This window comes from Callithrix jacchus, chromosome 2 (assembly GCF_049354715.1).
Source record: "Callithrix jacchus isolate 240 chromosome 2, calJac240_pri, whole genome shotgun sequence".
Taxonomy (NCBI): domain Eukaryota; kingdom Metazoa; phylum Chordata; class Mammalia; order Primates; family Cebidae; genus Callithrix; species Callithrix jacchus.
In genome coordinates this window covers 122,612,494-122,630,895 of record NC_133503.1, presented here as the reverse complement: position 1 = coordinate 122,630,895, position 18,402 = coordinate 122,612,494, and the positions used below count along the sequence as shown (strand labels likewise).

Here is an 18,402-nt window from a genome sequence, read left to right as displayed (position 1 = left end):
ATTGTTATCACAATTCAAATTACACTCACTTTCATACTGCTAAAAATATATTTTTAACTTCATTTATCCTTTCCTTTTCCATTGTGTAATTTGTAAACTTTAGATATGCTGAATTTTAAAATAACACAAGGCATTCAATCATTGCTTGTCCATTTGCTCAAATATTTGTCTTTCTTGTCAATTTTCATATCTTCATCTATGATTATTGCCCTTCTTCCTGACCACGCATCTCCTTAGTTTTTTTTTTAAACTTTAAGTCATTCTATTAAAAGACACAGAATCTAATATTAGTGGTTATTTTCTTTTAACACATTAAAGATGTATTTCCAAATGGAGAGTGATATTAGCAAGATGGCAAAATAGAAAGTCCTAGACTCTCCTTCCCCCAACAGGAACACCAGCTCAACAATAATACATAACCAGTTCCCTTTGGGAGACATACAGAAACCAGTTAACAGGCTCCTGCAACCCAAGCAAGAGGAAATCGAATGCCTCAAAGCTGGTAGGAAAATTTGTGGTACTCTCCTTCATGGTTCAGTGTGGAGCAATTGGGAGAAAACTCCCAGTTCCCAGATTCTTCCTGAGGAGGGAAAGAGAAGATTGAAAGGTAGAATGTTTAGACTTTTCAGGGGGCTGCCCTGAGAGATCGGTTCTGTTTCTCCAGATTCAGAGCAATGACAGGACCTGCATACTCTTCACCATCTAATCCTTATTGCTTTTACAGGTGTAAGTTTTTAAGGTAATTAAAAAGAAAATTGGCATGACTATTTCTAGTTGTTGGGATCACTGGTATACCACAACTGAATACATTCTATCCAGACAACTTTTTAATTTTGTTAAATGGCAGGCAACATTTTTGTCTTAATATACTTAGGATAATACAGGAATTACAGTAATAAACTCGATTTCCACCATCCTTAGTAGACAAATGCATACAATCTGTTAAAAAACACAATTATACTACAAGAATTCCTTATAGAATGCTCCCTCAATCTTTACTGAATTCTGTATAATACCGTCTTTTGAACCATGTTATACATATTAAAAAAAAATAATAATTAAAGAGCCATACCTTAAAACTGAAAACTGGATGGAAAAGAATCTACGTTTATTTAAAATTTGAGGCCAGGCTCAGTGGCTCACGCCTGTAATCCCAACACTTAGGAAGTCTGAGGCAGGTGGATCATGAGGTCAGGAGTTCAGGACCAGCCTGGCCAAGATGGTAAAACTCCATCTCTACTAAAAATACAAAAATTAGCCGGGCATGATGGCATGTGCCTCAGCTACTCTGGAGGCTGAGGCAGAGAACTGCTTGAACCTGGGATGTGGAGGTTGCAGTGAGCCAAGATCACACCACTGCACTCCAGCCTGGGCAACAGAGGGAGACTCCATCTCAAAACAAACAAACAAAAGTTTGAATTGAAGTTCCTACCTCTACATTTTTGGTGTGCTATCTTTGCTGTAAGAACACAGAACAACAACAACAAAATCTCATAATATTGAGATTGACTCAGTATTTTTCTTTAGAAATATCAGTATCATAATTTTAATTAATTTGTTTAAACTATGAGTAGAGAGAGGGGAGAGTAGCATTTACAACCTGAAGATGTAAATTACTGAATGATAATGTTGATATTGTTAAAGTACATAGATTGTTCTGCTGTGTCTGATTCAAAGAAGACATCCAAAGATAATTCTTTGGTAAAGGTTTATTTTTAAATTTGTGCACAGTAATAGTATAACAACAATTTCATTATAGCTTAATGCTGACAATACTAAAATATCTAATAAATGCATTCATCTCAGGGTTTAAAATCATCACCTTGGTGTGGAACATGCTTAACTATAGAAGATGCAAAAATCTGCCACTAGGGTTACTACAAAACTTTTACATCCTTGACCAACATTCTGTATATTTGACTGAGGTGAACTAATTTTAAATTTACTTTTCTGGCATACCAAATTGTCCAATTTTTACTAACCAAATGAAATAGAACCCTTTTGATTTTCTTCCATTTTTTTCTTTTGTAAATAAAAGTGCATAAATGTGGTCATTTGTCAAGATGCACTCAAGGAAAACTGGTCTGAAATGAACATTGTCACAGTCATTAATAAATGGATCTTTAAGGAGCGTACTGATTCCTTAAATTATTATGAGGACTTAAATTATAAAATTGACTTCTACACTTGGTCTTTTAAGGAAAGAACCACCATCCAACACTTGCAGGTATTGACGAATACAGAAAACATTATTCAAAATTTCAATGATGGAAATTTCTATATGTGCACTTTTCAATATAGTAGCCACTTTTTAAGACACATAAATGCCTCTAGACAATGGGTTTCTATGTTGCCATACTAATATGGTGTTTTCTTATAAACAAATGAGGTGTGGGTGACTTAAAATGGTTCCCAACTTTTTGACATTTCTTCATTGAGGGGGAATTGTCTGCTTCCCCTCCCTTTTAACCTCAGCTGGTCTTTGATTGCATTGAAAATAGAGTACAGCTCCAAATCCAGGCCCAGCTTTAAGAGGAATGGCAGGCTCTACCTTTGCCTCTGAAAGCTCTGTACCATCCGAATATCCAAACTGGAGTGACCCACATGAAAAGATTCTGAGAAAAGGATTAGGAGGGGAGGTTGAGCCCAGATTCCCAGCCAACTCCACGAAATGATCAGGCATGTAAGTAAAATCATGCTGGACCCTCCAGCCCAGCCCAGCTCAGCTGAATATCATTGAGTAACATGTCTCTACCATGCGGAGCAGAAGAATCATAGAACTAAGTCCTGCCTAAATTGCTGTCCCCAAAAATAAAATAGTTGTTTTAAGCCATACAGTTTCAGAGTAGGTTTGTTGTCTGTTTTGGTTTTTGGTCAATAGATAACTGGAATAGATGGTAATCAATGACAATAGCTTTTGGAAAAGAAATCAACATTTTCCAGCTGGGTGTGGTGGCTCACCCCTGTAAATCTCAACACTTTGGTAGGCCAAAGCAGGAGGATCGCTAGAATACAGGAGTTAAAAACTGGCCTGAGAAACATAATGAAACCTTGTCTGCATTATAAAAAACTAGCCAAGCGTGGTGGCACACATGTAGTCTCAGCTACTTGGAAGGTCAAGGAAGGAGTATCCCTTGAGCCCAGGAGCTAGAGGCTGCAGTGAACTCTAATAGTGCCACTTCCTTCCAGCTTGGGTGACAGAAATCCTGTCTCAATACAAACAAACAATAAAATAACATGAGAAAAAAAAATGTTCAAAAAATACTTTTCCTGCTCTGCAGCGTTGCTCTTTTAAATTTTAACTACTAATTTTTAAGTTGTAATGATTTCTTTTTTATTTTGTTAGAAATGAAGTCTTGCTATGTTGCCTAGGCTGGCTTTGAACTCCTAGCCTCAAGAGATCCTCCTGCCTCAGGAAGTGGAATCCAAGGTGCTAGGATTACAAGTGTGAGCCACCAGACCCTGATTAACATTAAAAAAATTTTTTTTTGGTTTATTATAATTCAGTTCTTTCTCAATATTTACTTTAAATATCTGCCACTTATCCAAAATAGGTCCAAGACCAACTATAATGTTAGAAATTTAAATATGTGAAAAAAATACATTTCATGTTTAGAGAAATTATTAACAGAAATGAAAAACAAGTAAATATACACATAAACACGATTACAGTAATTCTTAGTTCTTATCAATGCTATCTAAAGTAATTCACAGTTTCATTTGTTTTAGTCTTTTGGAAATTTATACTCATTAGTAAATTGGTTCACTACAGAATTACAGAAAAAAATGCATTTCAAATAAATAATATGTTAAACCTAATTTTTATAGAGAACTATTTAAAAAACACATCCATCATTTTTAATACTTCAGCAATGGGTACTTGATATATCCAAACCTTATTCAACATTTTGTATATTTTTAAATTGTTATAAGATATATTAATCCAAATTTGTCTTCAGTCACATTACCCTTAGTGTAATTCTCTTTATGTACCAAATTATCTGACAGATTAAAGAAATATGGGTAAAATCTGTCTGCCAAATGGACACATCATATTGTTCTAGAATCTTACAAACACTGAATCTTTAAAAGTTCTACTGAAATAAAATGCAAACCTCTCCAAATTAAAAGAGCTTGACAGATTATAAGCAGCAGACTCTGGGGATTATAGTTATATGCATTACTGTTTATTAGCAAACACTCAACATTTTATTCAACGGCTATACTCCTTCCTGTACAACAGAAGAACTGAACAGAGAAGTATATAATATTATCTATTTTTTTTAACTGTGGTGATCTCAGCTGGTAAAGTCCCAGAAATCAGGTTGTTCTGCCTACCAATGAACCACAGTAATATAAGAAAAAAATACTATCGTGGTCCTCATTTCTTTCAAGACATAACTCAGAAAATCGCCTTCTCTGTGAGGCTTCCTCTGGACACCTAATTTAAAATTTTATCTCTACCCTTCGACTTAATACTTACCCTTTGTTGACTTCTCCCCCACCTCCTCATTTGGTCCCATCATTTTCTAAGATATTCTATATTAGACTCTTTATCTTAATTTATTGCCTGCATTCTCCCCACTAAATGCTAAGATCTTGAAGGGAAGAGATTTTGCTGTTTTGTTTATTGCTATAGCTAGGATATGTGGAACAGCCTATGGCACATTACAGGAACTCAACAAATACTAAAAAATAAGGAAAACAGTACAGACGAAATTATTCCAGATGAAGCACTCTTTGTGAAGTCATTTTCAAATAACAATGAATGAATGCCTTCCAACATAATCGGTAACCATTCCTAAAACCAAACATAGCTGTTTGTTTTTCTCATAGCACAGACAATTCAGTTATCATATTTAGAAGTATACAGCAACACATTTAATGTAAAGTCTTAATTTTAAAAATGCAAAAAAACCCAGCTAATTATAGACAGAAATGGGATGTTTTCTGATTTGTAGATTAGCAGTCTGCCTACAAAATTATGCTACTACTTCATTTAAGAAAATAAGTTGTCTTTTGCCAAATGGGAGAAATAACAGTAACTAAATGTAGGGAGTAATGGGAGAAAAAAAGATTCAAAAAATTAGGATGGAAAAATATACATTCTGATACATTAAAAATAGGCCTAACATGAATAGTTCATAGCTAAAAAGGGAGTCCAATGATAACAGAAGACAAATATATAAAAAGGCTCTACCTGTTATTTTCCCCCAAAAAGAAAACAAAAATGTGAAAATGTTTACCACTTTAAAGAAGAAAAAGGTTGACATTAGCTTTTGTTTTAATCCCAAGATATCGTCAAGCAAGACATTAGCTTTTTGACCACCCTTAGAGTCCACATCAGAGTTTTCATGGCATAGAACAAGCTCAGATCTAATGCCAAAGTATGAACATATTAAGACGGATAGGAATTAAAAGATGAGACTGTACAACTATTCGAGACACTGGGTTCAAGCTCTAGTATAACTAGTGTGTTTAAATCTGATGCCTTAAGCCACCTAAATCTTTGTGAAGACACAGTATGATCTGCATTCAAAAATCACTTAGTTTTATTCAGCTGAATAAAGTCATATACCTTGATAGGCCATTTTCAATTATGTGATGGCTCAGAAACTGTGTATAAATTCAGAGAATGTTGAGACCTTAGGCTTCATAATACCGAGAATTTAATCTTCATTTGAAAGAAAAAAATCTATCCAGTGAAGTTCCAATTATAGTTTTCATAATGAATTTTATTTATTGCTTCCTGGACCTGTCAATTCCATTAATGGATGAATATCTCTTCTGAATCATAACTCAAGAAGAAATGCCACTATTTTACCAATGATACTTATATCAGAAATAATAAGACAATGAGCCCATTCTGCTTGCATGTATTGGTTGTTTTATGCATATCAATTGGGATTCTAGGGGAAATACCAAATATAATAAAAATACGGATATTAAGATAAAATTATATGCTCTTCATTTCAGACAAATCAACAGGGCTAGGAAGAAGAAATATAACTGATTTTATAGTGTAATGGCCAGCAAGTGGGGGAGGAGGAAAGACAGGAACTAATAAATTGTCCAAATCCTACAAATCATACAAAAGCAAGATTATAAGAGCAAACACATATAATAAAAATAACTGACCTTTGAAGCATATTATATTGACTAAAGTACAACATACAAAATAAAAGAATTCTACTGGTCTAATTTGGGGATATTAGTATATTATTTGATTTACATGAAGTACAAACCTTTTTGCATTTAAAGAACATAGCTCTTGGTTCAAAGACAAATTGCATAAATAAATCAGTTTGAAAAGCAAGAAAACTAAACAAAACCTCTTACTTAAAATAATACTTGGTTTGCCCAAACCAGAGTATACTTAGAGTTCAAGTTTAAAAATAATGAATCAATAGAACCTTAGACATACATATTATTCCATCCAATAATGAATTCTGTATCTTTTACCCCGTATTACTCCACTGTACAATCTTTGAAACTCAATAACTTCAATTTTACCTTTTAAAATGATTATAAATATCATGTGAGATTCTTTTCTAGTCTAGGTGAGAACTTTAAGATACAAGATAAATGTTAAATCTTGGTATCATCTTATTATAAAACAAAAACATTTTGATGATGCTGATATATCTCAAAATGTATTTGAAATGCTTCTTTTGGAAATACACAAGAAATGTCATTAGGATATATTCACAATTCATTTCAGTCAAAGGGTTTTATCCAGCTTAAGCAGTTATTACTCAATTTTTAATGTTTTATTTTATTTTAGATAAAGGGTGTACACATGCAGGTTTGCTAAATGGGTGTATTGCACAATGCTGAGGTCTTTTAGTGAAACCATCAACCAAATAGTAAACATAGTATCCAACAGGTAGTATTTCAACCCTCACCTCCTTCCTATCTCCCCTCTTTTGGAATCCCTAATGTCTATTATTTCCATTTTTATGTCCATGTGTACTCACTGTCTAGCTCCTACTTATAACAGAACATCTGGTATTTTATTTTCTGTCTCTGAGTTAGTTCACTTAGGATGATGGCCTCCAACTTCATCCATGGTTGCTGCAAAGAACACGATTTCATTCTTTTTTATGGCTGCATAGTATTCTATGGTGTATATATGCCATATTTTCTTTATCCAGTCAACCTGTGATAGCCACTTAGGTTGACCCCATGCCTTTGCTATTGTGAATACTGCTTCAAAAAACAGACAAGTGCAGGTCTCTTTTTGATAAAATAATTCCCTTTCATCTGAATTGATACCTAATAGTAAAACTGCTCAGTCAAGTGGTAGTTTTAGTTCTTTGAGAAATCATCATACTGTGTTCCATAGGAGTGGAACTAATTTACATCCCTAGCAGTGTATAAGCATTCCTTGTCTTTTAAAACATCAGCTATTTCCAAAAGACAGGAATTTGCTATATTAAAATTTTCAAATGAATGTGAACCTTAAGCCCTGAAAGTTATAACAAAAGGATTTCAAATTTGCTTTCAATAGTAGTAACAACATTGAAACATAAAGAAAGCCTCCTAAGAGTTATATAGAAAAGCATTTATTCATTTATTTAAAAAGAGAAAAAAACCACCCTTGCTTATCTCTTACACAGTTTAGAATCTTGACCCTTCATTTTAAACTTTAGATGTAAAAAGCATCAAAAAGAATTTTACTTTTTCATTTCCCTTGAATGTTTCATTCAAAGTATCTCAATTTTGGCCTGTAAAACAAAAATATTTCTAATTCTAGAAAGTATAAATTCAAAACAAGTCCTATTTAACAAAGGCACACATGATACCTGTAGACCTGGTTTGAGAGGGAAAGATTCTGATTTTTGGATATGACAGAAAAATAATTTTAATTTGGGAGAAATCATTAAGCATCCATAAAACTTTAAATACACTTACACATAAGCAACACAAATAAATTGCTTACTCTGCTGAACTTTCAAAATGTATTTTAATCTCATTCCAAAAAGAAATAAAATTTCTAGATACAAATACATCTCATTCAAATCACTTTTTAACATACATTCTGCAACTTAAAATATAAGGATTCAATATTTTCATCTTTTATAATCTCAATATATTATATATTTAATATATAATATATATATATATATATATACACAATACAAACAGGTAGACAGCAGGTTTACAAAGTAATTTCTTCAAAGTCTGATCAGTATTGATAAATATTTTTAGACTATTAAAAGCAACCATTTAGGATGCTAGAATAAAATAAAATATGGCAGGTCCAATCTTAATGGCAAGATTACAAGTGTTCATACGGCCAATCATTTTAAAAGAACTCTCAAGTTGGGTAGAATATGTTCTAAAATAATACTCTTGCTACTCTCAAGCAGCAGTAGTTGTAGCTATTAAGCATATTCATCTCCATTAAATTTAAAATAACTGCAGCTTTCTTTACTGTAATATACAGTAGCTATCTCTTCCTTTCTGTTGGATTTTATCATTTCAAGAGTAACTAATATATTACCAACAGAAGAGACTTTAGCCCCTTTCCCTCCCCTAAAGCATGGCTCAGTTTGAAGATTGTTCTACAGGCAGCCACTATAACTATCAACAGTACCATTATACCATTAAAAGCAATCAATAACTAGAGTCACATGAGATGTTTCAAAGACTGCTGGAGGTTTCTGTAAACCAAGGTAATCAGAAGTATTACCCTTGTAGATAGCCCTCTCATACCAGTAAATACAGAGTTAAAATTCCAATGCCACAGTGTAACAGTTAACAATCTATTTTGTAATTTTAAATATTATAACATTAATTCACCCTGAGAATATAGAGGACACATTTAATACAAAATATTCTGATATGTTTTTTTTCCTTTGTATTTGCTTTCTTCTGATTTTCATCAGCCCTTTAAGGGCACAAATATTTGAATTTAAAGTGTGATATGGATATGCTTTTTTGTCAACTGAGATTCATGCCACAGTCAGATATTGGTGATAGAAAAGTCCAAAAAGGCTTGTAGAAAAGAGGCAAGCAGCAATCCACCAGGTCAGAAAAGACAGAAGTCCTCGAAAAAGAAGAGGAGTAAAAATATTTTTTAAGCTGCTCAAAGCCACTGTTATTTGTGTAACAGTTACTTTCATCTTCCCTTCAGCTGATGGTAATTCAGAGTAAACAGAATTGGAAAGTAGACTATTATCCACTGGTAAGGTAGAGATAGATTCTGGATAAATACCCCAGGAATGATTACCTAGAAAATTGAAGACACAAAATTTGAAGAGTAAGTAATTCCAAAGCTTTTTATTACAAATGAATCTTTACTATATTTGAAGTTAACAATAAGTTTAGTTTAGTGGCACAGAAAATCATTTTATGTTGAAAATAAAGTAAAATAATAATCCTTCTAGATAACGTAAATAATTAATCTATCTGGCCTCATCAGTAAAGGTACACACAAAAGCAAAACGTCTGACACACTTTTAATTAACTGCACTAAAAATGGGTAAAATAACAAAAACAACTTTCTCACTGTATAAGAAATGAATCAGCTAACTCTACTGGAGTGACAGGGACAGACTGAATAACTTCTCAGAAATCTTTTCTACTTCTAGAATATGAAAATAAATTTCTTTCTCAGAAACTACCTTTGATTTCAATGTGAAGACCTATTAATAGCTTCCGGAAATTTTTTTCATCATATACTTTCTTACATTGGATAGGACATGAGTCACTTAATTTACAGTTCAAATACCTATCCCTTTACATTCCACAGATTCTTAAAGGGCATTTATACCTATTATCAGGTCTATGAAATCTACTAAGTCCATCCACTCAAAAAACATTTTTCATTCTTTTGGGTTTCTTAAACCCCTACATGGCTGACTGCCTGATCTAAGCAAGGGGAAATGATGAATGCAACAGATACTTCGTGAATAACACCACATGGGGACTTGATAGCTTAGTGAAGAGACTTGTAGAAGTTTGTTAGTTCACTGAGAAATCTTCACCTTTTCAATGTAAGTTATCTGAACTAGAACTTACCACAGCATTCTGTAATTTATGTAGGTTTATAATTTCCTTGTAATAATTTAAATGTTAGGGAATAACAAACCTTAAATCATCCTCTTATAACACAAAAGTAATTAAGATCAACAATGCTTACTAAAGTTACTGGGTAAATCTGAGACTTAACCTTTAGTAAACAATTCTTGAAGATAAAACATAAAGCTGTAAAACCATGGGCCTAAGTTTTCAAAATGAAGATGGTAAATCACCTTCCACAGCCAAAACTTTCCCATGGTTCTTCTTACAACTTTTAGAGAGAGAAACAATTTACTGAGCTGCGTTTGTTTGTTGGTGACCAAAAGCATTATTAATTAAAGGTAGAAAGTAAAAGATGCTTCCTAAGTTGCCAGGGCATGCCTACCTAGTGTTTTCAAAAGCAGAGTTGTGTGAAGCAGCATTACCAGAGGCGCCACATACTGCAGTGCAATGACACAAAGATAATAAAAGACTCGAGCCACCTGCAACCAACAACATTCTTAAGTGTCTAATACAACTGACACATTAAAAAATAATCCTTTCACAAGAAGGAAGCTAAGTGTTAATAAGTTGTGCTTTATTATAAATGTCCCCAAAATGACTTTGGAAAGGCTCAATTTGAAGACAAGTTTTTAGAATGTGAGAGTATTAAAATAGATTCCTTAAAAACAATTCTTTTTTTGAGACGGAGTTTCACTTTTGTTACCCAGGCTGGAGTGCAATGGCGCTATTTCGGCTCACCACAACCTCCACCTCCTGGGTTCAGGCAATTCTCCTGCCTCAGCCTCCTGAGTAGCTGGGATTACAGGCACGCACCACCATGCCCAGCTAACTTTTTGTATTTTTAGTAGAGATGGGGTTTCACCATGTTGACCAGGATGGTCTCAATCTCTTGACCTCGTGATCCACCCGCCTCGGCCTCCCAAAATGCTGGGATTGCAGGCGTAAGCAACCGCACCCAGCCCCTTAAAAATAATTCTTAAGTGATGTATATATATTGGAGAAAATAACGACTATAATTCAAATGGTATACATTTACTTATATTTCAAAGATAAAACAATATGCTTAAATCTGTAAGGACATCTACCTAAAACATCAAACTAAATAACAGTAGTAGGCAGAGTCACATATAAGCATAAATCCCTCACAAATAAAAACAGTAAGTCCCCATTCTACACGAACATATTTGAAGTCAAACGATGGAAAATATAAAAATATATAAAAGGTAAAACAGCAAAAAATTGTTTAAATCTTAGTAAATGCCCCTAACTATGGAGGTGAATCAAAAACTGAAGCTGGCTGGATGTGGTGGCTCATGCCTGTAATCCCAGTACTTTGGGAGGTGATGCAGGAGGATTTCTTGAGCCCAGGAGTTCAAGATGAGCCTGGGCTATATAGAAAGACCCTGTCTCTACAAAAAATAAAATAACAGTAATAAAACAAAGGAGCTAAAACCACCTCTCTATAAAAAAAGATACAATCAGGTTATTGGTCCACTATAATGCAGATGGATTCCTTGTTCTTTCCTTCTCTGGAAGCCCCAAATAAATTTAGTTCTTACACTTCGTGTTAAAGTACACGGAGTAATATTAAAATGAATAAATTCAGCCACTAAAAGTATTTCCTACTCTTTAAGTCTTAAAGTCTGGACAATATGTTATAATGTCTTTCAAATCAATTAGAGGGGTCCCATTCAGCAATATTAGGCATAACACAGTTTTGTACCTCCCACTGTATGACACAAAACACTTAAGGCAGGAAGAGGAATTAAGAACCCTTCTTCACTTGGTACCAAAATTAGATCAAGGTCTCTGATATCTGTCAGCTGAAGATTGTTCTGTTTATTTACAATAAGAATATGAAGGGTTGAAATACCATTTAATAAAGAAAAACAATTTTTTTTTGCAGTGTGGTTTTTGCTATTTTTCATTTTGACTAGGGTATAAAACTTACCATTTTCTGTAGCTCAACTGTACTTATTCGCCCTGCTTCTTTCTTCATCTGATCCACACATTTTTGGGCTAAATTTAAATAAGCTTGCAGGTGACTACGCATCATGGCCAACCGCAAAGCACACAGCAGGATTATTAACCAGAGTCGCAGAGTATCGAATGTGGCTTCTGTCATTCTACAGATCAAAAAGTTGATATGGTGCTCTCAAAGACAACAATATGCTGGCATGCTCTCGTTATAAGTTAATGCTCACCATATAAGAAATCTATACTTAGCAACAGTTAGAGACATAAAAGAATCTCACTCTGCCATAGACTTATCTGTATGATACTTTCACTTAAATAATAGAACCAGACAAATGTGTCATGAAAGCGTAAGAAGTTAACAGGTATCTAGAAGAAAAAAGTAGAGCAACACATGAGATTCTTTTCTATATACCCTCCTCCATGGATAAAAACTGGCTGTGACATGAAAAGACAAGTTGGGTGGTCTTAAACTGGTGACTAGGGGAAAGAAAGAAAACTGCAGGGATTGCCTATAGGATGAATCAAGTCAATCACCCATCATCATTGGGTACAGCTTTGCCTGATCATAAACATATTTGGATGGGATCTTTCACTCTGCTGAGCTTTTACTTTGAACCACCGGAAAATCAAAAATTCTGATATATTATGAAGAAATCAGATGCCTGAGATTTCTCTACAACAATTCATTTAACTTGCTATGCACTGAAGCTGGCTCGGTTCTGAGCAATTCCTCAAGGCTAAGGTTAGCATTCAGGTGAAAATATGTGATCTAAGGACATCTTTTCAGAAACCAGATCACTAGTGAGGGTTCCTTAAAGAATTTCAAAAAGAAGGGATAACTTATGATGTCCTTTTGGTGTTTAATGTTTTTAAAAGACTATGGGTTTCTTCTCTGATGAAGAACTATACCGCAAGTAATTTGAATGTAGTGACTAGACCACCCTTGGCATCTAGTCTAATATCTATCACCTATCAGGCACTTAATATGACTGTTGCAATGCACAGACTGAGTTGCCAGAAAAAACCTGGAACTCAGAAGGGTCTCCCTGAAATTCTTAAGAACATGAGGGAAGAATGGACACATATAAAGAAGAAGAAATGGGAAAACATTAAAAGAAAAAAAAACCTTGGAACTAAAACTACAATATAGAAAAACCTGAAGTGTAAATTTTGTTCCAACTGTTTATAAAATGGAGGTAAGAAATGGGGATTAGACAAAGGTTTTACTGTATATACTCTCTATTTCTTTTTATTAAGTCATGAGGGTACACGGACATAAAATTCCAATGGAAAAGCATTGTTGGCTAAGAAAGATAAAGGCATAACATTTTATCAACATGTTTCCACTACAATGAAATTAAGGAGCCATCATGTGAGAGTGACATACATAAGACGCAAGCCTACCCACAGCCTTGAACCTTTCCTGGGGACCTATAAACAACATTGTGCTCCCTGGAGTTGTGCAACAAGAACAACTAACTGGGCGCAGCCTGAAGACAGATTTCACAGCCTTTGAGGATAACAGGTAATATGAATGAAAGGAACAGAACAAGGTAGTGAACCAGAAAATTATTTGTTCAGTTTATGGGATCAGGATTTAGGATAACAGTCATTAAATAGTACTTTCTACTTAGATTATTAAAGTAATATAAATATCCAATAAGTTGATCTGATAGAATATTTCAGGAAGGAGCATGAGGAGAGGCCTTAAAGTATATACGTAAAGAATAGGGAGAAGAAATTATCCTAAATTCCTGATGTCATTCTAAGCTTTCCTGTATATGTTCTCTGTGTTCTTTTTATGAAGTTATGAGCACACATAGACTCTGTTTACCAATATTTTATTTTGTCAATACTTTATCAGAACACATCATAGATTCAACTACATTTCTGGGTTGAAACTACATTGTACCATGTTTTTTGCTTCTGATTACACAGACCTTTCAAGAAATTTGTCTATGTGACAGAAAAAAGTTGTCACTTCATTTTTCCTTCATCCTATTCTCTTTGATGGGCAGCCATTTTTTTTTTCACAATCTACCATATGCACTTTAGATTTTTAACAAAAATTAAAACTGCCTGTCTAATCGCTTAATCATAAATTCAAATTAAAGAAGAACAAAATAGAGCAGAGGTAAGACTATAATTTTATTTGAAATGTTTATGAAACAGGTCGGAAATGGGGATGGGACAAAGGGGGAAAAAGCACAGAAAGAGGACCTCAGGTCTTTATGTACAAACATTTTTCCTATAATTTAATATGCACACAAGGGAAAAGTTCCTTATTCCCATTTCCACTAAATAAAGTATTCACTACTAATAAATCCAGATGAAGTTTAATTAGGCTGGAATTGGGAAGTGAATGTTGGTGTAACTACCAAGTGTTTTATGTACACCAGTTCTGGCTGAACAACCTCAGTCAAATTATTTAACCTCCGAGTCTATTATTCCATCTATAAAACAGGATGAAAATAGCAACAAATGGACAATTACTATAAGAAGATACAATATGTAAAGTATCAGTATTTCACATAATGACTTGTATGTGATAAGTGTATCATAAATTGTAGTTTCCTTATTTTCTCAATTTAACTAAGGCAAACATAAAATTAGAGAGCACAATTACAGGAATATGAAATCCAGTTTCCATGACCAAATTTCAAGGAAGGATTGGGAATGCTTTCAGTATCTAAGACATAAATTAGAAGTTTCTCTGAGATTTTATCTAAAACCCTAGGATCCTTAGAATTACTTTTCAATACTTAGGAAACGTGTCTAGGTAAAATTACCATTAAGGTAATTAGTTGTGTGTGTGTGGGGGGGGGACACATTACTTTTTCAGTGGCTATTTCCCTGGTTCAATAGGATTAACTCTAAAAAAAAAAATTATCATTGTCATCAATGATTTTATATGTACACCAGGATATAAAAGAAGTACACAATATAAAATGTCCACTGCAGAGTCAATGACTAGTCAAGTATTTGTATTTTAATTCTGATGAGGCAAAGCAGTGAAAAGAACGTTTATTAAGCACTTAATTCCAGCTGGTTGCATTACGTGTGTTCTTTCATTTAATTCCAATGATAACCTTGTGAGGTCGATACTATTATCTTTATTTTCCAGATGGGGAAACAGAGGCTCAGTGAAGTTAAATAATCTGTCTCAAGTGAAGGTTTTAGTGAGGAGGAGAGCTGGAGTTTGAACCAGTTCTGTCTGAACCTTCCTATTACTCTAACAGTTCTACAAGGTTAACATATCAAGTCTAGCTACTAATGCCTATTAATAAACTGTTTCTGTTTCCTCACCATCTTCTTCTGCTAAAATGCAGTTGCCTAACTAGAGAAATACAAACTTGTATTAGATAATAATATTAAGACATTATTTTTAATATTGTTAGGTACAATAATATTGTTATGTAGAAAAGTATCCTTATTTATTTTTTAGAGATGCAAACAAAAGTACTAAGGGATAAAACTTATGTCTCTAATTTACTTCAAAAATCTTTATCAAAAAAAAAAACCCAAAAAATTGATGAAGCAAATATGGAAAATGTTAACAACTGTCAAATATAGGGGCTAAGTATATGAGTTTCTATTTATACTACCTTTTTTTCTCCATAATTTTGATAAAAGAAAGAACTTCAGAAGGTATCTAAACAATAGGCACAATGACAACAGAAAGATGACAACGTAAAGAAGAGAAAAAACAAGTGTACAAGGCAATATTAGTGCAAGGTAATAATCATTAACATTAACACAGATCACAAAAATGTTAAATGATGGTCTGTAGTTTCAATTTTATAACATATCTTTTAGCATTTCTATTAATGTCTGAAAAATACAGTGTCCTGATTTTATCACTGAAAAACAAATACAGTAAATAACATTTAGGAAAGCAGTTCTGATGATAAAAATTAGCCCTCAAATGCTCATACTTACAAAGGGATACTTTCTTTACCCAGTGGTGGGTTCATAATGTAGTCTTTGGTGATTGGTTTTACCCAGAGCAGAACCATAAATAAAGGTGCCAAAAAGTTGATATGAAGTAATGTTCTGAAAGTATGTAAGAAATAAATATAAAAATTAAGAAACAGCATGTGCTAATAAACTATAGAAACTCGGGTCTTACTAAAACGGAGGTAAGAACTAATTTGCAGTATTCTACTACTTACGGTAAAAAACTGTCATCATCACTTTATATTTATCATATAGTCATTAACATTGATTTGAATTTGTGAGAAACTATGCCATTATCTTAATTTTTCAAATGAGAACATTTAGATACAGCAAAGTTAAACGACTTGTTCATGGCAATAACAGAGCAGAGGTAAATATAGGACTAAAATTCAGATTTGTTCACTTCTATTTTAGTGTTCTTTAATAATCCCATACTTTATTCCTGATTCAATAAGCAGGTATTTAATGATTCTATCTTTATATAGTCAACGAATCTAATGGATTTTCAGTACAGGAGAGTCATCTGATACTTTTTAGTGCAACTGAAACAAAGTATCTCCTCATTATCTACAAGTAAATGACAGTAATTAGTCATGTACCTAATACTAGAAGGCACATGGCAGATGGAACCTATGGTAAAACCTGCAACTAAGGAACCTTTCAACTGTAATGTAATGTATAATTTTAAATTTCCATCATTAAAATCATAAGTGATTCCACATTTTAATTTCTTTTTGAATGATTATGAACACACTTGAAATAATTTCTTTATCCTATATATATCTCTCTCAAAAAAATTTACATTACTCCTGACAAGTCAATATACCTAATATAGGAAAGGTTTCAGGTCTGTGCTATAACTTCATTGTTAATTGTCCAGGTTTAAATCCTACAGAGACAGATGGCTGGTGAAAATTTTTCTTATTTTAGAAAATAGGCAAATTCTTCAGATATTTTATTACCACAGACTGCTTTCATTATTAACCACACTTAAGAGCTAAACTGGAGGGTTGAAATTACACACAAACACCATATTTTAAAGTATCACTACACAGGCAAATGACAGTGATCTGTGTGAGGAAACAGGGCTAGGTCAGGAAGCCAGGAACACCTGACAGGCAAAGGTAGAACTCTTGCCCTAACCTCTGATAGAAAAGCAGGTCCTAGTGCCTGGCCATGAGGGTGAAGAGAATGCTGCTCTTTGTGCCAGTCATGTTAACTCTCACAACAGAACTAGCTTGCCCACACCCTTGTATCAAGGCAGTGTGCTACAACACAATGAGGGGCTGCAATAAACTGAAAATAAAATAAAACCCCAAATCCCTAGAGGAAAAAAATCTTAAAATGAAGCCACATTTTACTAAAAAGGACACTAAAATGTACACTCCACCCCCAACCACCACTAAATGCTTTAAATGTTTTTATAAAGTGATTCTTTCATCCCACAGCCTGGATAAACCATCGGATGTGGGGGAAGAAAGAAGTAGTATTAGGTATGCAGTGTTGCTAGGGAACACTCTAGTATCAAGGAGCAGCCCACAGCGGTTTCAGTAGCTTGTGAAGGGCTCCCCTCCACCCACCCTTTTCAGCTTATTTAAATCATAACACTGGGGTTAGTGGACTGAAGTGTGTGTGTAGAGAGAGGGGGGAGAACCAGGTTTTGTCTTAAAAGAAGCCATTAGAAAGACGGGTGGTGGGAGAAAAGCAGGATGTAGCCAAAAGCATGCTGAGTAAAAGGAGGAAAAAAAAAAAAGGTTATGAAGGAGTGTGTAGTGGGGGGTGATAATAAGTAAACACACGTACAAAGCATTTATGTAGAAAAATGGAAGTGAGGTGAAAAAAAAGACAGTCAAAATTAAAGGAAAATGACATAGGTAAGAGAGTTAAGAATGTGAAAAGACTAAAGAATCAGCATCATTAAAAATAGTGTTAAAGAACAGAAATGTTAGGAAATAAGATCACCCAGAGAAACTTAATGATTATAAATACACATATCAAAATAAAATATTCTCAAGTTGGGCTTCTACTGCAAAACAAAACGATGAGACAGGAACTTTGATCTGAATATAAGTTCAAGTAGATATAAGCCTGTCTTTCTGCCAAGATGTCTACATCAACAAAAAAAATCTGTGACAACCACAAAGAATATAGTAAATGGGCTTTGAACTACATATAAAGATGGAATATCACTTCTCCAAACTAACATAGAGTTTTAGAACTATAGTAGAATTTGGTAGTTAGAAGTAATGTACAATATGTAACACTGTATAGTATTAATCCCAAAATAAAATGATATATTATTTTAATAAGAGCCTAAATAGCAGATAAATAACATAAGGAAAACAAACAACTCATATATACAACTTGTAGTTTTGAAATGTTTTTAAATAAAATTTTACATTAAAAAGTTAATTTAAATAGATTTATATAAAAATTTAA

General features: G+C 33.6%; 1 protein-coding gene across 7 annotated transcripts in view; it reads right to left on the bottom strand.

The window, feature by feature from the left end:
* Window positions 1-7,946: 7,946 nt before the first annotated feature.
* The window catches only part of TMEM161B (transmembrane protein 161B), a 76,308-nt gene continuing 65,852 nt past the window's right edge, over window positions 7,947-18,402 (bottom strand). For 6 of the 7 annotated variants that reach the window (XM_035291231.3, XM_002744775.7, XM_078365240.1 and 3 more), the window contains 4 exons: window positions 15,946-16,059; window positions 11,981-12,155; window positions 10,412-10,508; window positions 7,947-9,235 (listed from right to left, as the gene is read on the bottom strand). In XM_035291231.3, coding sequence (XP_035147122.1) covers window positions 8,958-9,235; window positions 10,412-10,508; window positions 11,981-12,155; window positions 15,946-16,059 — 664 coding nt within the window. In that variant the 3' untranslated portion in view covers window positions 7,947-8,957. The remainder of the gene's footprint in view (window positions 9,236-10,411; window positions 10,509-11,980; window positions 12,156-15,945; window positions 16,060-18,402) is intronic. The other variant, XM_008991843.5, reaches the window with a different exon arrangement.